Source organism: Podospora pseudoanserina, chromosome 3, assembly GCF_035222485.1.
Source record: "Podospora pseudoanserina strain CBS 124.78 chromosome 3, whole genome shotgun sequence".
NCBI classification, from domain to species: Eukaryota; Fungi; Ascomycota; class Sordariomycetes; order Sordariales; family Podosporaceae; genus Podospora; species Podospora pseudoanserina.
Genome location: NC_085922.1, coordinates 105,856 through 125,032, shown reverse-complemented (window position 1 = coordinate 125,032; position 19,177 = coordinate 105,856). Strand labels below are relative to the sequence as shown.

General features: G+C 55.8%; 9 protein-coding genes across 9 annotated transcripts; 2 read left to right on the top strand and 7 right to left on the bottom strand.

Annotated features, from left to right (window-relative positions):
- Positions 1-492: 492 nt before the first annotated feature.
- On the bottom strand, positions 493-1,517 carry QC764_300385 (uncharacterized protein; the record flags this gene model as incomplete). Its single annotated transcript, XM_062945169.1, has 4 exons — positions 1,096-1,517; positions 854-1,051; positions 732-790; positions 493-685 (listed from the first exon to the last, which is right to left on the bottom strand). Exons 1-4 carry the CDS (start codon positions 1,372-1,374, stop codon positions 493-495), a joined length of 729 nt encoding a protein of 242 aa, XP_062801091.1. The 5' UTR covers positions 1,375-1,517.
- A 401-nt stretch (positions 1,518-1,918) lies between these two features.
- QC764_300380 (uncharacterized protein) lies at positions 1,919-3,109 on the bottom strand. Its single transcript, XM_062945168.1, has 2 exons — positions 2,256-3,109; positions 1,919-2,194 (listed from the first exon to the last, which is right to left on the bottom strand). Exons 1-2 carry the CDS (start codon positions 2,835-2,837, stop codon positions 2,012-2,014), a joined length of 765 nt encoding a protein of 254 aa, XP_062801090.1. The 5' UTR covers positions 2,838-3,109; the 3' UTR covers positions 1,919-2,011.
- A 436-nt stretch (positions 3,110-3,545) lies between these two features.
- On the bottom strand, positions 3,546-5,618 carry QC764_300370 (uncharacterized protein; the record flags this gene model as incomplete). The annotated part of the gene is made up of 1 exon (XM_062945167.1): positions 3,546-5,618. One exon carries the CDS (start codon positions 5,616-5,618, stop codon positions 3,546-3,548), a length of 2,073 nt encoding a protein of 690 aa, XP_062801089.1.
- An 831-nt stretch (positions 5,619-6,449) lies between these two features.
- QC764_300365 (uncharacterized protein) lies at positions 6,450-8,025 on the bottom strand. The gene is made up of 3 exons (XM_062945166.1): positions 7,416-8,025; positions 6,956-7,344; positions 6,450-6,872 (listed from the first exon to the last, which is right to left on the bottom strand). Exons 1-3 carry the CDS (start codon positions 7,711-7,713, stop codon positions 6,741-6,743), a joined length of 819 nt encoding a protein of 272 aa, XP_062801088.1. The 5' UTR covers positions 7,714-8,025; the 3' UTR covers positions 6,450-6,740.
- Positions 8,026-8,129: 104 nt separating this feature from the next.
- On the top strand, positions 8,130-9,641 carry QC764_300360 (uncharacterized protein). The gene is made up of 2 exons (XM_062945165.1): positions 8,130-8,943; positions 9,000-9,641. Exons 1-2 carry the CDS (start codon positions 8,474-8,476, stop codon positions 9,490-9,492), a joined length of 963 nt encoding a protein of 320 aa, XP_062801087.1. The 5' UTR covers positions 8,130-8,473; the 3' UTR covers positions 9,493-9,641.
- Positions 9,642-9,730: 89 nt separating this feature from the next.
- Positions 9,731-11,017, bottom strand: QC764_300350 (uncharacterized protein; the record flags this gene model as incomplete). Its single annotated transcript, XM_062945164.1, has 1 exon — positions 9,731-11,017. One exon carries the CDS (start codon positions 11,015-11,017, stop codon positions 9,731-9,733), a length of 1,287 nt encoding a protein of 428 aa, XP_062801086.1.
- Positions 11,018-12,630: 1,613 nt separating this feature from the next.
- On the bottom strand, positions 12,631-14,722 carry PEP7 (carboxypeptidase Y-deficient; the record flags this gene model as incomplete). The annotated part of the gene is made up of 2 exons (XM_062945163.1): positions 12,631-13,457; positions 13,510-14,722. The coding sequence occupies 2 exons, from the start codon at positions 14,720-14,722 to the stop codon at positions 12,631-12,633; spliced, it is 2,040 nt and encodes a 679-aa protein (XP_062801085.1).
- A 373-nt stretch (positions 14,723-15,095) lies between these two features.
- On the top strand, positions 15,096-16,214 carry MET8 (Bifunctional dehydrogenase and ferrochelatase). Its single transcript, XM_062945162.1, has 2 exons — positions 15,096-15,408; positions 15,470-16,214. Exons 1-2 carry the CDS (start codon positions 15,163-15,165, stop codon positions 16,154-16,156), a joined length of 933 nt encoding a protein of 310 aa, XP_062801084.1. The 5' UTR covers positions 15,096-15,162; the 3' UTR covers positions 16,157-16,214.
- A 46-nt stretch (positions 16,215-16,260) lies between these two features.
- On the bottom strand, positions 16,261-19,167 carry QC764_300320 (uncharacterized protein; the record flags this gene model as incomplete). Its single annotated transcript, XM_062945161.1, has 1 exon — positions 16,261-19,167. One exon carries the CDS (start codon positions 19,165-19,167, stop codon positions 16,261-16,263), a length of 2,907 nt encoding a protein of 968 aa, XP_062801083.1.
- Positions 19,168-19,177: the final 10 nt, after the last annotated feature.

Sequence of the window (19,177 nt, the reverse complement as noted above, 5' to 3'; positions counted from 1 at the left end):
AATGCGTCAATGTCTGTGGAGTGGTGTGGAGTAGCCCCTGAGTTTTTACCTACCAGCAGATGGGATGGTGCTATGCTAGCCTAACAGGCATGAACCTTGATGTACAATTAGTGAATAAAGTCAAGACCCAGGACTGGTGTTGACGGTGCACTGAGTCTATTTCTGCTGTAGATTTGTAGGGCCTGCCTACGCGCATTGACAACGACAAGGCAGCTGGTCGTCACCTGAGTCTTACCTGATCTCTGGGGGCAACGTACTTGTTTCATCAGGTTCCAGATTGAAATGCAACATGACAGTGCGTCCACTTGTGACCAAAACTGGAAGAGATGAACCAGATATGGTGACTCGTATGAACAACCCTCTTCATCATATCTGATTAACCTGGTACACCACATGCAAGGCTTTCGACGTATGAAATTGACGGCCGTGATACATTACCGTCGAACCACGAGCTCGCCGTCTCAAAAACCCCTTCCCGCAGCCTTCGATCGTCTACACTCTTGCAGCCGGGTCTACGGTATCAGCTGGCAATGTGTTGACCGGAGTTGCAGGGGCGGCATTGTTCACTCCAGCCCTCATAACGCCATTGCGATGGTGAACAGGAGTCTGCGTGATCCCAGGGCCACCCTCCTTGATAAGATGTCCACTGGCGCCGCCAGTATCGCCACCCAATCCTCTTTTGCGTCTGTGCAGATGTCAGTCAGCGAAGGCTGTATAGAAGCCGAACTTACTCAAAGAAGCCCTTGAACCTTGTTCTGATGTTGCCGTACTCCAGAGTCCAGTACACACCCTGTGTCGGTCAGTCAACGTGCGAGACAAGGCAGCGAAGAGTAGGTGGGCAGGAGGCACTCACCAAGAAGCCATTGGCAAGGTAAATCATCGAGGCAATGAAGCTGACGGCCAAGACCGTCCTCCACGCGTTGCAGCCCGTCCAGTTGATGTCCATGCCAGGTTTCCCGCGGACATACCACCTGCCCCAGTAATAACCCCAGTAGTTGTTAAACCAGAAGGAGGAGCAGGTGTGGATGCCGGTAAGCTTCGTTTGCAATGCCTGTCAGTATATTCATCTTTCAGATCCATTCTGGTTCAACTCACCGACTCGAGCAGCCCAAAAGCCACAATCCACAGGACAAACAGTATAAAGTCCAGTAAAAATGACCAGTACGAGTAAGCAAACGGGACGATGAATATTAACGAGTCAAGTATCGTCAGACAGGCCACAACAGCGGTGTAAATCAGTCGCCCCTCGGGCTCGAGCACGCCGGCGTTGTTGATCAAGGTGAAGGCCTGCCCCAGAAGACCGAGAACGACGGTTCCGCAGACAAGTTCTCCTAGACGGCATAGGACGAGGAGAACTCTGGATGTGGCTCCCATTTTTGCTTTTGAGGATGGTACGAGACTCGGACTTTTACTCGATGTGAATGGCTCGAGAGAGCTCGCTCAGTGCTGTCTTGTCTCGCGAGTTGACGGGGTAATCAAATGGTCCAAACCGATGCATGGACAAGAATTGACACCGGGATTTATATCTCTCAAATAAAGAAACTCATCTTCTACTGGTCCTGTTTTACATCTACCACGATGAGAGCCACCACCTGGTTGCGGCCAGACTGGTGTTGACAATCCGGATGCGGGTTTCTTTCTTGCCAAGCGAGTAAACCTCTTTCGGAGCTGTCTCCGTATGCTCACGTTGAATTTGGGAGCCAATCACTGGACCCTTGAGGTCTCTTTGTTCGTATGTTGACTATTGACCCAGCTGAGGCATTTGGTTGGAAAGAGGGTTAGGGTTTTTAGGCGCCCTCAGGTCTGTTAAACGTGGAGTTTCGTCATCATGATAAAAGAACAATGGCGTTTTGTTTAAATCGGGCTCCCGAAAGAGGTACATATACGTATTGTTCACCAGCGCAATCCTAGAGAAGCTTTCCTGAAATGTCATAGATATTTTAGGCTATCCTAACCCTACTGTTTGTAACCCCCCTGAACCCCTTTTTGATGCCAAGCCACGGCCAACAACTTACGCAGCATCCAGCTGGCGACGGATGAAAGCCAAGGCCTGCTGCCCGTACTTGTTGACATACTGCTGATGCGAGTTGGCATCGTTGCCAGTGCAGCAATACGGGTCGGTGGAGTCGCAGTACGACTGGATGATTGCCGGGTTGCCCGGAGAGCACTGGAAGCCGTTGGGTCGGCCAGCAAACTGTTGCGCAATTCTCGTCAGCACCTCCAACGTACCGACAGATACAAAGGACGATACATACCCCTCTAGCCCTGCAAGTCCCAACATTGTACGGCAACCCCTGGTTATACATCGGATCGCCCATGAAAATAGCCGCCTTGACGGCAGCAAGAGGAGCACCCGTGAGGGTAGCGCCCGCCCCGCCGCAGAGCGCACCGTCCATGATCTGACCGCCCTGGGAGTATCCGATCAGGACAATCTTGGTGTCGGGGCACCGCTGGTTGAGGGTTGTAACGGCGCGGACCACGGCGGCGGTCCCCTGGCGAGCAGAATTCTCGTAGCTCACACCGCCGCATTGGGATTGCCCACCGCAGGCGGGATAGACGATCGCTTCCCGCGTGGCGCCGGGGTAGGCCTGGGCTACCATGTTGACTAGCCCCTGGGAGGTTCCATAGCCTTGGGGAACTGTGGTCTCGCGGGCGCCGAAGATGTGGATTGGGGGGCAGGATTGTCGCTCGGTGAGCTCGACTGGGTTGGCGGCGGCCAGGCTGGCCAGCATAGGGAGGGTGATGGTTGAGACCTTCATTTTGAGAGGCGGTATGAGAGGAGCACAGGTTGGTGACGGGTCGAGGCTCGGCTCACTGCTGACACCTTCAGAGCCCATTCAATCGGGGGCGAACGAGAGGATTTATAGACAGAGATGATGTTGAAGATCCCCCTCGACCGGGTCCGGATGGACGGGTGGCTGAACGCTCAAAGGGTAATCTTCTCGGCGGATGATTGCCGAGGTTGTGTTGATGTTAATTACATGTCTTTCCCATCGCCCCTTAGATGTTAGGTCATTTGTCAACCTTTTTGACGGTAGGTCCTCTTTTCACTGTTCCCTTCATAGGTACCCACCTACCAGTGTTCTTTAGGTCTTATGTCTTTATGTCGAGGATTCATAGCACATTGGTGAGTATGTTCATCTTCCCAGCTGTTGCAAACTCCACGGTTGATGACAACATCGGCCCTCCGCCTGCCTAGGTAAGGTACCTCTAATCACCTGGGATCTCCCCCTTAGCCGGAACACCCCAGACGGTAAACCCTGACGGCTCGTGTCTCTGGGAAATAATCAATGGATCGACTTCCCCGCAAAGCCGCTATATCTGAGATGTCAGTTCCCGATCAGTCCAGCCAATCGGAGCTTTTGCACATGGTGATCCTTGGCATGGTGGTTTGGAACACGGCATTTCGAGGTCCATTTTGTGGGGAAGACGCGGCACATGTTTGCTTTTGGCTAAATACGCCCTTTTTCTGCGGCAGGCCTTGTTGAATTCATGCTAAACAAGCAAGCGGATATGTGACATCTATTCTGTATACCTAACTTACCTCATGACCTGCGAGGTGATACGCCGTATATATCGTCAGGCGGTGATTCGGGCTCTGGTGTCTGCGGCGGCTGCTGCTGCTGCTGCTGCCGCCGCACAGCTAAAATTGTTGCTTCAGCCCGTCCTGCCCCGAACCGCTGCTGCTGCTGTTCCCGGCCAACCCGGGCAGCTACAAGTGCCTCTTCAGCCCGACCCCCTTGCAGCCACAGTTCTTCATGTGGTTCCAGCTCACGTCGTGTAGCTTCGCGCTGTATCTTAGCCCTATACTCCTCACGTTGTTGTTCATCCTGCTGTGCACGTTCCGACCAGAAGGCTCTCAGTCGCCCTGCACGTTCCGCTGCCGGGCTGCCTGTCCTGGCCTCTCCTGGCGGTTGCGGTGAATCCGGCTGCGTCCCAGGTCGCAGTGGTCTCCGCGCATCCAGCCAGGCTTGCTGCGCTTGTCGAAGTTGTTGCTCGTCCCCTTGCGGTGGGTCCGCTGCCTGAAGTTCTTGCAGTCGACGCGCTGCTCGGAGCATGTCTGCTGCGTCTTTCCTTGCAGCGCGACGGTCATCTCGAGCTAGCCTTCCCGCCATTCCCAGGTCAGGGCGGTTATGAAACCTGTACTCGTGCTTGCGCCTTTGGGTGGCTTTTTTGAAATCGTCTCTGCCGCACCAGGGACACCGAAGGGGGTTCAGCTCTTCCGGAGTGTCATAGTCCAGGGGCCAGGGGTCCGGCGCCGGAAGGACTGGCGGTGGTGCCGGCTCGTTTGGATCCAGCGGCCTTGGATAGGGGTTGGGATTGCGCTTGCTTTGTTTCAACCACCGTGGGACAATCGGCGGCCGCGCCAGGCCCGGGTTCGGTGGGTTTGCCGGCCGCGGCGGTCGATGCACCACCGGTGGTCGCGGTTGCCGGTTCGGTGGTGTTCGTGGCTGTTGACGGTTTCCAGCGCCATGCCCTCCCCCCCCCGGCGGCGGTGGATTATTGTCGTCATCATCTACATCCATCATATCCTCGTCCGAGCCCGAGTCAACATCCACGTGTGGGTTTTGTAATCTCCACAGGTGATCTTGATAAAGCAACTCTCCCACGTGGAGCATGAGCACACGTTCGTAGGCCTTGTTCCTCAAATAGGCGTAATCCAGGGCATTGTAAGGCCCGCCGGGGACGTCCGGATGTGTTTCGCAACCCAGCTGTTCGTATTGTTCTAATATGGTTCTAAAGTAGACTCGTTGCCTTTCCACCTCCTCGCGATAGCTCTTCTTGGACCGCAGTACAATCCAGGGAAACCCAGCAACGAGCATGTCGTTTTCGGTCATTTCGGCGTACGACCGAATGCACTGCACGTTGATGCGTTTAATGTTGGGGAACTTGAAGGTCACGGCGCTGCGATCCATGGTTTCTGTGCCATAGTTTGTGTCGATTGTTTGGGGAGCAGCACATATGGGGCAACCAGGTTCGATAGTTCTCCGCAGGGCCGGGTTCTCGTGATAGGGTTTGATTCTTTGTTGAAAGTCTTCATCCCATTCGCCTAGCATGATCTCGCCGCGGACCCAACGGTAAAAGTCCTTTTGGCCATCATTTGGGTATTTGGATTCCAACCACGCCTGGAGGCAGTCGGCGCCCATTATATGAGAGCATCCCTCGACGATCACGGCATCTTCGAATGGTGCCTCACCGTCATAGTTTCCGAAAGCACCCTCCGGCTCCTGGGCATACGGGATGTCCAGGGGCTTGAGACAAGTGAAGCAGGTTATCGGGCCGCTCAGACAGGGCTTGTAGTTTGGCCAAGCGAAGTAGGGCGATGAGATCGCGTCCCGCCAGAGTTCTGGCCAAGTTGGTGTTCTGCCGAACCTCAGAACCGTCATAAGTTCCGGCGCGAGATCCCTCGGGGGTAACGGCTTGTAGTTTGGGTCAAGGTCGACTACAGCTTCCGGTATAGCTCCCACCCTTTCCATCCACTTGTTGTATTCATACTCGTAAAGAATCGGATGAATGTTGAGGGTGGGCACCGGCACGTCAGGCACATCAAACATCTGTAGGTCGCCTGGCGATCTGGCCCACCAGTACGAATCATCTTCGCCGGTGACGTCGACCATTCTGGCAAATTTAAAATCGATAGTGTACCTAAGCAACAATGGGTAGGTGTAGGTGGGCCAAGGTAGGTCCAATCGGTATGCCTCCCAAGCAAGAGCACAAAAATGTCGAAAAGGCCGTTTGCTCAGGATTCAAGCAGATGAGGTAGTTACACCCAGTTACGATGGCCCTGAGGCATTGTGACATGTATAAATCCTCTGAAGGCTCACAACAATGTAGAAATGTCACAGATCGAGCAGCCTTCATGAATAAAGAGGGAGTGACGCTTTTGGCTTTTGGTCTTTGTGCGAAGGGATTCATTTCGAACAGGCATGGTATTCAAAACTGATCAAGTTTCTCCTTGTTCTCCACCTCACTTCGACACTCGGAAACTTGACTTGATGCAGTCGACGGGGTGACAAGTTTACCAGACCCGAGGTGAACAGAGGTTGTGCTGTTCCAACACGACATTAGTGACGTGTGGTGATGGAACTGTGCCAAAAGGAAGTTCTAGGCTATTTGATGATCGAAGAGAAGCATGAGAATCACTTAATCGCATGCTTCAATGTGGAGTGGGTACTACAGGGAGGTGCCGTGACTATGAGGGGCTGGAGGCAACGGGAAATGTCCACCTCAACGGCGACGACGACGACTCGTTGCTTTTATTCTAGCCATTACATGAGTTGAGAATTGTGCCACAGTTCTGTCAAGGACAATCTGAAATACCTAGCTACCACATGTTGATGCCCAGACTAAATACAATAGCTACCTACCTAGGTACCTTTACTGACGCACCTACCGTAGACACAAGTCGCATCATTATATCTCAGCTTTTATCATCAAGCATGACATTGGCTCCCATACACAACTGTAATCTGACTGGAAAGTCACTACCTATATCCATTTTCTTTTTCTTTAAAGAGAATCATGTACCTAGCTGTAGGGAGGTATCTACCTTGGACACGTCTAAATTTCCACCATTCCCAACTTGAATCATCTCTCACCAAGCTTGATAACAAGCCACTAACTGACAATCGCCGTGTCTTTGACCAACATACTTTGACAACAAAAGAAAGACATAGGCAACCAATGACAAAGCCTTCCCGCAACACACCTAGATGGACACAAATGCAGCTCAGGCTTGGCTACTTTGCAGCCACCGTTGTTGTTTGACCCGCAGTCGACGGTTTCGGCAGTCGAGAGGTTTTCTTTGTCGTACCTTCATTGGCTTGCGTCGTTATTGACCTTGGTACGGCAGCCTTCTGCACAATTGGCGTCTGATGCTCGGGAGCGAGGCAATACTGCGAGTCAGATGTTGAGTCTTTTCTCGCAATCATAGGGGGGTTGTCATCATTCTTACCGCTTCTTCTTGCTGGCCAACCTCCATCACGGGCACGGAATCCGTCGACGAGGAAGTGTCCGAGTCGTTCATGGCCCTGCTGCTGCTATTGGGTGACCCGGTTTTGGTAATCGCCGCCGTCCCGAGAGCCTGCTTGCTCTTGGTTTTGTCGGGGACGGGGCCAGCCGCGATGTGCCATTGGGCATTTCGTCCCGTGCACGCGGGTAGGTCTGACTCGCTGACCTCAACCAGCTTTCCAGTCTCGTCGGGGACAAAGTGCCGCGGTGGTAGAGCTTCGAGATCGTAGACAGGCTGGATAATGGTGTGGTTTGTGTGTACATGGATGTCGCGATGGATTTCCTCTTGTCGAATCTCGTGGACGTGGGGTTTCACGACCTCTTGAACGACGGCTAGATAACAAGCGGTGCGCACACTATCAGCCACATGCAATTTTTATGACGACAGAATGGGACAAACTTACGCGCAGTAACAGTTGTCTCCGTATCAGTATCTTCAGTTGAGGTGATCCTCAACCGCTTTGTTGATGCACTCTCGCCAACTGCGTTTCCATTCTGCTCCGCTACGTGCATCGAGCTCCCGGTGCCAGCCTCGCCATCTTGACATTTCCCCGACATCCCGCGAGCCTGGAGCTTGCTTTTCCGGGCGATATCCTTGAGAAGGTCCTGGGCTGTGCCGTTCTCAGGCTGGCGATGCTGTTCGGCCGATGCGGTTCCTAAACCGGTATGTTTGTGCGTGAGGCAACTGCTCTTCTGTCCCATATTGATTCCCCAAGTTTGAACTGGTGCTTATACTGCCAAAGTAGACCGACACGAGAGCATGTTTCACGATGAAGGGGGGAGCTGAGGTGGATGAAGCTAGACTAGGTCGTGGTAGAAGCCGGCGTTCAACGGACATTGCCATAGCTTGCCGTAGGTTGCCATGCTCTCTGAGATCGGATCTTCCCCGAGCACATATCGTAGCGTATCCATCTGGAAGAGGCTAAACGTCATGATTGGAGGTTCTCCCCGCGTGTAAGCGTTGTTGATCCACTGGACAGCGTCATTCGTGGCCATAGCTTCCATCTTTGTGCTGGAGGTGTGTGGTGATGCAGTGGCTAGCACCCCCCTTCTCCCCCCCCTTACTGCAACCAATCAACCAGGAATAGCCCTGTAAGTCTGGACCCGGGACTAAGGCACGAGGATACGGGCGATCCGCCGATCTCTCGATCGTTGGGTATGCTGGAGACTGGTTGGCCATGTTGGCTCCAACACACCACCCTTACTACCTTGCTGATGAGGACCGTTTCCTCCGAGGACTCCCGAACCGCGAACCTACACCATGTAATGTATGATCAGATGGCCAGCATCTGCTCAACACATCGAACCTAGTCTGCCCCAGAGTCCGAGCAAGATGGGAGACGAGTCAACGTCACTAGCAATGGCGGTTGAGGTCATCGACCAACGTCACCATTGACAATGCCCCCCAGCCCCAGGTTCTACCCGTAGCGAGTTACCTTATAAGAACTCCATCCCACCATCCATGATCCGTCTATTGCAACCCATCAACTTCCCCACACCAATTCACCCTCATCTCTCTTTCCGAAACAAACAACTCACCATCATGGATCGAGCAAAGCAAGCCGTCGACGAGTTCGTCTCCAAGGCAGGTCACCACGACACCACGGTCGAGGAGCGGGTCGCACCCGCCGTGAAAAAGGAAACCGTCCGCCCAACCCAGCACGAGGAGATCAACACCGCCATCGACAAGGAGGTCCACCAGGACCACTACCATCGCAAGGTCCAGCCCATCCACGACACCGAAGTCCTTCCCGAGCAGCACATCCACAATCGCGGCAAGGTCGTCAACCGCGAGTTCGACAACCGCGACAACGAGGCCACCGAGAGAGCCTTGAGAGCCGAGGCCGGCAAGATCAAAGATGAGCGCACCGTTACGGGCACCACCCACACGCAGAGCCACGCCCCCGTCGTTCAGGGTGAGCAGGTTCACCAGTATGTTTTCCCCACATCCCGCCTGCAGCAACAGCCCAACTGACTCATCATCGCAGCCACGTCCACGAGACGATTCAACCTGTGATCCACAAGGAGACCATCCAACCCTCAGTGGTCCACACCACGGTGCCCATCCACGAGGTCCACCACGAGCAGGCCAAGCACCACGGCACCACCACTCTCCCGGCCATGTCGATGAACGAATTCAAGCAGCAGGGTGGTGCTCTGGGAGGAAGCTCCGAGCGCTACGGTGCCTTTGAGGGCTGCCCCAAGGGTGTGCATCAGCAGGGCTGCGGCCACGAGATTGGCAGCGGACCCGCTCCCAACAAGATGACCTCGAGCACCAGCAGAAGCACTGCCACCACTGGTACATCAGGCATTTCTTCTTCGTCCATGTCCTCGTCCGAAGAGAACATTTCCAGCACTACTGGCACGACCGGTCTTGGCTCGAGCAGCGTCAACACGGAGAAGGCGAAGCCCAGCTTGCTCGATCGGCTGAACCCCATGAAGGATGCTGATGGTGATGGCAAGAGGGGGTTCATGAGATAGACGACCATTCCTGGAGGTTGTAAGAGCTTTTCTGTAGGATCACTCGAGTTAGCAGTCATAAATAAAAAGGATGTAGGAATGACCGTGTCACATCTTGACATCTCTTTTCTTATGCCTGAAACTGAAAATCAAATACATTCGACGCTGCACCTTTGACGCTGGTGTCCCGAAACAAATCCTCATCAGTCAGCGCAGAAACATACAATTCCACTCCCCGTACCGCTGTTCTGTCACTCGCTCAACGCTGCTGCGAAACAGCCTTCTCACACAACATAGCCAACAAGTCTACCACCCCAGCCCTGTCCATCGTAGGAAAGATCTTCAATCTTCCCTCGGCCGCCGTGAATCCCGAGCAGCCAACCTTGACGATCCGCACCGCTGGATGAAACAGTCCCATCGCGATGGTTCTCTTGGTGTACATTGACAGAGCCTCAAGGAAAGGCTGGTGAACCTCGCTCCTCCACCCCCATCCCTCCTCCCTCATCCCCTGTTTTCCGGCCAACGTGACAGCCGAAGCCTTGTATTCCACACCCCCCTCTTCATACCTCCTCCGCATCTCCCCCTCCTCCATCTCCTTCCCGCGCTTCCAAAACGGGATCAGTTTGCTCCACGGAATAATGACATCAATCGTAGCCAAGCCCGGCTTGTTCAACTCCTCCTTCCCCCCCTCCACCGCCACCATCTGCCTCGGCATCATCGCTACAGTGTTAAACCCCACCGCTACAAGCAGATCCTTCTCCTGCTCCTTCTTGTTCCTCTCCAACGTCTCCATCCACCTCTCCAACCCCCCCACCATCGTCCTGGTCCCAAACCTGGTCGGACTAATCTTGCAGTCAAACTCCCTCTCCAAAAACTGCGTCACCGCCACCCTGACCGGAGCAGGCATCCTCATCAACATGACCGGCAGCCACAGAAACCGGCCCGTCCCCGTCTCATCATCCGCCGCACCAGGCGCCAGCGCCGACGACTTGGACAGGTCAGGCAAGAGAAACGCCAGGCCCATCGAATGCTCATACACCAGCTCTATCGCCAACCCCAGCTTCCCCTTGACCCTCGCCTCCAGCGCGTGCCATGAACGCACCAGCTCTTGGCTCCCTTCGTCCTGCCGGTACTGATCCTTCATCTTTTCCAGACTCACATCGAGCAAATCAGCCGCCTCTACAGGTCTCACCACCACCACCTCGAGGCTGCCCATGCTGTTGGCGATCTTGCTGGCGCTGTCGCTGTCTGCAGCTGTGAGACCGACCTCCACGCCTCGGGTGACATCCCCGACAAGCACATCCCGCAGTCGCTGGGCGACGAGGCGGAGCTGGGCTGGGCCAATGGTGATGGGGGGAGGGTCGGCGCCGCCGCTGTGGTCGGGCTCGGGTCCCAGGTAGAGGGGGGAGACGCGGTGGAGGGAGAAGGTGTTGTTGTAGAATCTGTACCTGGGGCGGTAGTCGTCGGTTGGGGAGGTGGAGATTGTGATGTTGGAGTGGTCTGGATTGGCGCGGGGGGATATGGTGGGCGCGGGTGAGGGTGGCATTTTGTCGCGTCGGAAGATGATGGGGAATCACAATGACTGAAAGGTAATGTGAATGGATGATGGAGACTCGTAACCGGCGCGTGAAGGCACTGTTGAAGATGTGTTTTGGTGAATATTGCTCAGAGTTTGGCCTCCTCGATTCCATCCATCAACTGGCCACTTTGGCGGGGTGACAATGACATCTCCGGTGTATAACCCTAACCCCTATCACGATTGCCCAGACGCCTGTCCTCTCTCTTCTTCTCCTTCTCCTTCTTCCCTTTTTCTTTTCCTTTTCCTTTAGAGGCAAGAGAATCACGAGTCACGGGTCTTTGTGTGATAGGTAAGTATCCAACAGTGGTCAATTATTTTACCGCCAAAGTCAGCCACGATGGGCCATTCCATCAATCTAAGCAGTCAATTTCCATCCACCCCTTGTTTTACAAAACCACTTTCTGCAACCACGACAGCCAGGGGCAAATTCTGCTTCTTACCGCTGGGAGGAACCAGCGTGCAAGGTGACACCGCTCCTTCCGACGAGGCATCCTCCACGTCACAATGGGTCGCCGTTCCCATCTGGTGGCCCGGCTGCAAAGGATTCGAGGAAGGAGTTGGCAGATCACCGCCATCCTGAACCAGTGCTCTCCCACTAAGTTGTGCTCCAAACACCGAACCTGCCGCACTACCATCCCGAGGCGAGCTAGCAGTAGACCCATCAAGCGCCACGCTGGACGCCCGCCTCCCCTTCCCGATGACACTAAAGATAAAGCTCTTTCGTGATCTGCTTGCCTGATCCTCGCCATACCGCTCTTCCAGACCCGTGGCGAACGACTCGCAAACCACATTCGTCTTGTCATCCACCGACGTCCGTCTCGAAACAGAAGCGGAAGAAGTAGCAGAGGCACAAGAACCCTGGGGCAGCCCAGGAGACATAACCTTTTCCCCCGGCCTCGTCCGGCGAGACAGACACCTCGATACCCAGTCCTTGAACGTCGTCCACTCGCGAGACTTGACCACGGACTCAAACATGGACAAACCTCCGGGCCCTCCTCCTGTTGTACGCCTCCTCTCTCCGGAGGAACTCCCTGTTCTTGGCCCAGTGTCTCTGCTCGTCAATCTCAGCCAGCCGACCAACATCGGTCTCGGGCGCCTGCCAGGCAAACTGGCGGCAGTGGCCTACGCCGTGGGCAAAGAGGCACGCCAGGTCCTCCAGGGTCTTGCCTTCGGTTTTGGGGATGCAAAAGTATACGTAGACGGCGGCAAGAACGGAAAACAGGCCAGATAGTTGTGTCCGAGATGTTTAGCTCCGGAGGTTGCAGTCTGGTTGGCCGCTAATTTGGGCAGACGGACAGACGCCGCGTTCGTACGCCAGGGCAGTTCGAGCTTGTGTCTTGACCTAGCCGTGACAGTGCCACCCCGTCTGTCAACCGCTCTTTTGAGCTCGAAAAGACAGCAGTGGGGTCTGCTTGACATCGACAAGCCAAGATCGCCCCGGCTTTGCGATGAACATCCGAAGCGTAGATTGATATTCCCATGTTTTGGTTCGTTCCAACCAGCTGTCCTTGGCACAAAAGATGACTCCCAAACTCCGAGCCATGCCCGCTAAATACTCATCCTTCCTCTCTGTCGCCGCCTCATGCTCCTCCAACATACAGCCCCTGGAACTTCTCCGCAACATCGGCCACAGTTCGTTTTGAGCCTTCAATTTCCCTGTCCAGCTCCTCGATGTTCTTGGTCAACGCCGTGACCTCCTCGAATCTCCTCGCCGCCCTTGCATGATTGAGCATCTCGTGCACCATAAACCGCTGCTCCTCCAAGACAATCAGCTTCTCCTTTGCCTCCTTCTCCTCTGTCTCGAGAGCCGACACGGCGGTGCTGACCTCGCTCGCCCCTCCCACGCTGGAAGTTTCGGCATCGAATGTGGCCGACTCACCGTTTCGCAGGGGCGAGTGCGACGGCCCGTTGGAGAGCAAGCGCCGGTGGCCTGGCCCGCTGGCTTTCAAAATAGATGGCAAGCTCTTCAGGGGAAGCATATTGGTGTGCATGAAGGCCGAAGCAGCGGCATAAATCTTTTGTTGAAGCACCCGTTGCGTAGGGCTGTCGGTGGGCATGTTCTGAATGCGCTTTGCTGCCTCGCCATATTGGCGAAACGAGTATGTGAGGCGCTTGCGAATGCTGGCAGCGTGCTGGATCTCGGCGTGTGTTGGCGGTGGTTTGTTGCTGTTATCGTCAGGCGGCTGCAATGCCACCAGTGCTTTGTGAAATTTTGGCATCATGTTTCGGATGCCCAGCTCAAACTGGCGTAGGTTCTCGTACGCGATCTGATCCGGAGGCTTGTGGGTAATCGAATCAGTAAAATCTCGGTGTGAGAAGATGGTCGTTTTGCAGTCGCAGCACATCCTGACATCGACACTGATATGGCCACCACCGGTTGGCTTCTCGGCTGCGGGCAAAGCGGTTGCTGCCGAACAGTTAGCACAGATTCTTGAGCCATCGGACGAGCAAGCACATGCGGGTTGCGACATTGAATCCAATCTCACTCGAACACCCCGTCGCCGGATCCGCACACACAACCCTGCCACATATCCTGCAGTGATGCCTCCTAAACGTCCAAGACCGAAACTCTTGCTTGCAGAACGGGCACCTCGCCACAGACGCATCTTCTTCCCAAGCCACCACAGATTGCTCAATAGTCTTTCTGATGTGTTTTGCCCCGCCGAGCGGTGATAGCAACGCCGAGTTGACACCCGCGTCCTGAGGCCCCTCGGCCAACAGCCTAGTCAGCTTGGTCAACCTCTTCTCCAGCCTCTGGACCTCGAGGCGTTGCCTCTCCACCTTCCTGGCACGCACGGCAGCAAAGTCCGCCGTATGGTCTCGTGAAACACCATTGTGGTCATTGTAGCCCCCCCTCGACTTGTAGCACGTCTCACACACGCGACACCAGATGCCCCGGACCGGTTCGTGGTTGGCTGACCTCGACAGCTTCATCTGGTACATTGTGTGCTCCTCGCAGAACAACCTCCCGCACTTCCTGCAATTTACGCTGCCGTTCAGCGGTCCCAATTTCCTATCGCATGTCGGGTCTGTGCATGTGTCGTTGCCCGATGACCTCTGCCAGTGTTTCCTCGTCACCAGCTCCTCGGGATCGACAACAGTTTCTGCAATCCGGCCTGGGGCTGCCGGCGCTGAGACAGGTTGGCTTTCGTTGGACTCGAACACGTCCATGCCGCGTAGCTTCTGGTTGATCAGAGACAGCGGCTGGAACCGCTTGGCTTTGAGCACCTGCTTGTCGAACCACGATTTGACCTCGTCCTGCTCGGCCTCGGGGAGCTCCTGGTGCACGTCGTCTAGGTGGCGGTTGAGCTGGAGCAGAGTAACCATTTCCTCGTTGCATATTGGGCAAACCAGCCCTCCGCTGCTGGAGGCGCGGTTCGAGGGACCGGCGAGGCTGACATGGGAGACGAGATCCTGGGCGAAGGGCGGAAGCGTGCTGGACAAAGGCGGCGAGAGGGAGTTGGGAGACGAGAGTCTCGAATGATACGAGCCGACGCTAACACTGCTTTCCGAGGGCGGGAATGGGCTCACGGCGCGAGCTGTGTTGGCGCTGGCCCGTCGTGGGTTGGCACCTCCTGGAGCAGGAGTCGAGGATGACGACGAGGGCGGGGCGAGCCCCTTGCTGCCGCTGCCCAGGATGCGGCCACCTCCCAGCCTCCGGGGCGCCGACATGTTGCGGTGCCTATGTCGGTGATGCTGATGCTGCCCGTCGCACGCCTGAGGGCCGAGTGGGCGGCGATGCTAGCCCTATAGCGATAAGGTATCGTTGCTGGCAATGTGATGTTGGAGAGCCCAGGAACGGGCATGATGCTGAGTGCTTGTTCCTGTTGGTCGGGGTCGGGGTCGGGGTCGGGTGTTGGGGATGCCGGGCCTAGGTACTCTGTAGCGGATGGACCTCAGGCAGGGTTGCAGCTGCAGCTCCAGGGCAGTGTGTGCTGTGTGCTGCACTGCAAGTGCGGGCTGCACGGTTGCCGTGTCCCAGTGCTCAAGGATTCCCAGGCGCCATTACCTATCCGTAAGGCTTATCGATAGGTCCACAGGGCCCCTAGCAACCATCACGGAAAAAAGAAAGAAAGCGGTGGAGGGCCGGGGATGCCCTGGGGACGGGACCAATGGTGACTCTTGAATGGCGCTTTCGATCTCGTCTGCTTTTCCACCCATCTCGCCATCGCCATGTCTTCTTTTCTGCTGCCAACCCCTTCCGTGCTTCCATCACCATCGTCGCGACCGCAAAGACACACGGCGGCATGGCTGAATCACGACCGCAGGAAAAGTACCCCGCCATCCAGGGCGGCGGGAGCCTGATGATTGCATGGCAGGTCAAGGGCAAACCTGTCCTTGTCATCGGCGGCGGTGAGGTGCGTGACAGCTATTGCCTTTTGTTTCTATGCTGTACAATATCTCACAACATCTCCCCAGGTAGCGGCAGGACGGATTGTCCACCTCCTCAACGCCGATGCCGTCGTCACCGTCATCTGTCCCTCGAGCGGCCTGAACGCCGAAGTCTCGTATCGTGTCGCCCAAAAGCAGGTAACCCACGTCGACCGGATCTTCCTCCCCTCGGACCTCGACGACAAGGACTGGTCTATGGTCCTCGTAGCCATCGACGATCCTGCCGCCTCGACCCAGATCTGGAAGCTGTGCAAGCAGAAGCGCCTGGTGGCCAACATTGCCGATGTCCCGCCCGAGTGCGACTTTTACTTTGGCAGCGTGCACCGCGATGGACCACTACAGATCATGGTGTCCACCAATGGCAAGGGGCCGAGGCTGGCGAGCATGATCAGACGCTTCATTGCGAAGCAACTGCCGTCCAATGCTGGGAGGGCCATTGAGGCCATTGGCGAGCTGCGCGTCAAGCTGCGCCAGGTTGCGCCCAAGCCCGAGGAGGGCCCCAAGCGCATGTCCTGGATGAAGGACGTGAGCGACAGGTACAGCTGGGAGGAGATGTGTGAGATGACGGACGAAGACATGACCAACCTGCTCACGTTCTATGAGCCCAACAGGGTGCCAAGCTTCCATGATCTCAGGGGGATGAGAGCAAGTGCTATCGAAGCAGCCAAGGCAGATGTGTTCGACGGGTCGTTCGGGTTCAGCGTTGGTGCATGAATGAGTTTTGGTGTACGAGTATGAATTGGAGATGGCAAAGGCCGATCTCGAGACAAGAAAAAGTGCTCACAAATCTTATCTTTTATTTCGAGGTTCCGCTCTACCTACTTTAGTCCCTCCAGCAAGCCCTTGAGTCTATCCCACTCTTCCGTGTCCTCCCAGGCCTCTTTGCCCTTGCCCATGACACTTCTGACGGCCAACCGAGCCTTGCCCTTCCACTTGCCCCCGATTTCGGGAACCTCCTCGCCATAGTTCTCGAGGACCGAGACCAGTTCATCTGTTCTCTCGACAACGAGAGCCCACGCATCCTTGTCCTCCAACCAGTTCCTGCTCTTCCCATCAGGCCCTGTGCTGCTGGCACCGGGGAGCAGGCCACCGCCAGCACCGCCCATGGCAGCGCGCCAGGCCTTTTCAGCCGCGTCAATGGCGCCCGCAAAGTCTCTCTTCCAAACTCGCTCTCTGGTGATGAGCTCCCAGAACTCAGAACGGGCCGTAGTCAGGGGAACAATCGACGTCTCCAAGAACTGCACCACCGCTCTCTCGGTCGATCCACGAGGGGGGTCGTAGATGCCCGTTCCAGCCGGCTTCTCCACAGACAACACAGCCTCGTTGAGCAGTAGCCTCAAAACATCAACATCAACCGCGTCCTCGCTCTTCCTGATCCTAACCACATGCTGCAAGCCGAGAAGAACCTCCTGGACAGCAATCGGTCGCAGCCGAGAGGCCAGGGTAATAACATTGTCCCAGATGCGCCAGTTGTCATGCGAAATCGAAGCCCCCTTCTTGTAGGCATGCAACGACTGGGTCAGCAAAGTCTTTGGGTCCTTTGCCTCCTTCTTCTCAACCGTCTCCTCGTCTTCATCATCACCAGGGACAGCTGCTGACTCGGCTGACACGCCGTTCTCGTTTTGCTGCCTCAACTCCTTGACCCGCTCGACATAGAGACTGTAAAAGGCGCTGCCAAGGTTACTCCACGTCCTGGCATCCTCGCCGCCATTGGAGTCGGAGGACGAGATGGCTCTGCTAAACGCCTCAGCGGCATCGGCAAACTCTCCCATGCGCAAGCTGATGTCTCCCAGACGGTTCCACAACTCGTTGCTCAGCCTGTTGACGTGCACCGCCTGTTTGTACGCATCTCGGGCGCTGAGCAGATCCTTTTGTTGCAAGTAGTATTCTCCTAAAGACTTTTGGGCTCTGGCATATCGTTGACCCGAAATCTCCCAGGCCCGCTCGTAGTATTTCTTTTCGTTCTCAAGGTCTCCAAGAAGACACCACAGGCGAGGGGCGTTGGAGGGCGGTGGCGTCCGCTGGGGGCCATGGTAGTCGGCCTCTCTGATCTTGTCAAGGTCCACGTCTTCCTCGTCTGCGTCTTGCTCCGAGTTCTCAGGGGCGGTTCCCGTCTTGTTGAATAGCCTCCACCGGAGGATAGCCTTTGCCCTGGCCTCTCCATCCTTTCCGCGCCCGCCTTCGTCTTCCCTCGCGGCATTACTGGCATAGCAAAGTGCCACCTCTGCCCACAGGCGAAGGCGCTTGAAGATCTCCATGGCGGACACCAGCGATCCGACACCAGCCCAGGAGTAGGCCAGCTCTGACTCCAGATGCCATCGTGGTGGCGAGCTCAACGTGTGAATGTACTGCAATCTGACTTCTGGAGGTGCTGTCTCTGACGGTTTGGCGGCGGGGAAGAAGGATTTTGGCTTGTTGTCGACGGGGGCAGCTTCGTCGCCATGCACAGAGACCTTGATTTCCGGTACCCCATTCTCCTCCCCTCCCTCCTTTTCCTCTTGCGTCTGGGCACGCTCCGGCTGTGTGGTATCAACAACGACCTGATCCACCACCGCCTGCATCTGCAGCACCCCTCTCTCCATCGTCCTGCTCCTGTGTACCTCAATCCTCGACCTCACCAGCAGCGCATGCGTATAAATCTGCCAGTTTGTCTTGCCCTGATCCGAGATGACCCTCACCGCAAAAGGCAACACCTCCTCCGAGGTCAAAGTGTCCGCCGGTGAGAACGCATCTTTGAGCGTGGCCTCCGCCAACAAGATAATCTGATCCAGCGGCGCGAGCTGCGGCTGCTCATCCGGTTTGATATCCCTCAACTCCACCGGCACATCCTCCTTCTCATCATCCCTCTCCCCGATATCCGTCTCTCCCCCCTCTTTATCAAACTTCAACTCCTCCAACAAAGTATCATCATTCAACTTCAGCCCCTCGGGCCTCACCTCCCCACCCCCGCTCTCAAACGCCCCCTTACTCCTCGCCAAAACAACAAGTTGACTCGTGCTCCTCTCCTGAAACTTCGTCCTTCTACCCAAAGCTCCAGTAAGCGTATAAACAAACCCCCTCTCCCTCCTCGCCTCCTCCAGCACCCCCCTAGCCTTCTTCTCCTGCCCAAGCATAATCCAGACCATGGCCCTCTCGACCAACGCCTCCCCGTCCTTTTCCTGTCCCCCCTCCAGCGCCCGCTCAATCTCCGCCCTCAAACTGGGCACCTCACACCACTGCAACCCCTTGTTGAAACTGCTCCCGCTCCCCAAACTCGGCTCCGTCAAGAGCTTGTAATGCCAGACATTCACCCTCAACCTCTCCTTCTCATCATCGCCCAACCCCAACAAAACCCACCTCGCCAACCCAAAAAGTTCCAACAGCGGGACATACGCGTACACCCCCACGCCATCTACCTGCAGCTCCGCCAGGCATCTCCTCGCGAGATCCTTCCTCTCATTCTCAGTCGTCCCAAACGCTTTCTCGACCCGAGAGAGGAGGGTGTCGTCAAGCACAGGGCCGGTGACATTCCCCTGCAAGAAAGCGTTAAAAGCGGCTAGTCCGACAATTTTGCTGTTGCTGTTGTGATTCTGGTCCTGTGGTGGTGGTGATGGCGACTGCTGCTGGTGGACATAGCTCCGAATCAGCGCTTTGCCTGGTTCAGACAGCAAAACCTCGAGGTATTTGCCTTGCTCCACAAGCTCAGGCAAGGAGGAAACGGGGGTATCGCCGTTTTGTGACCCCATTGTGAAATGA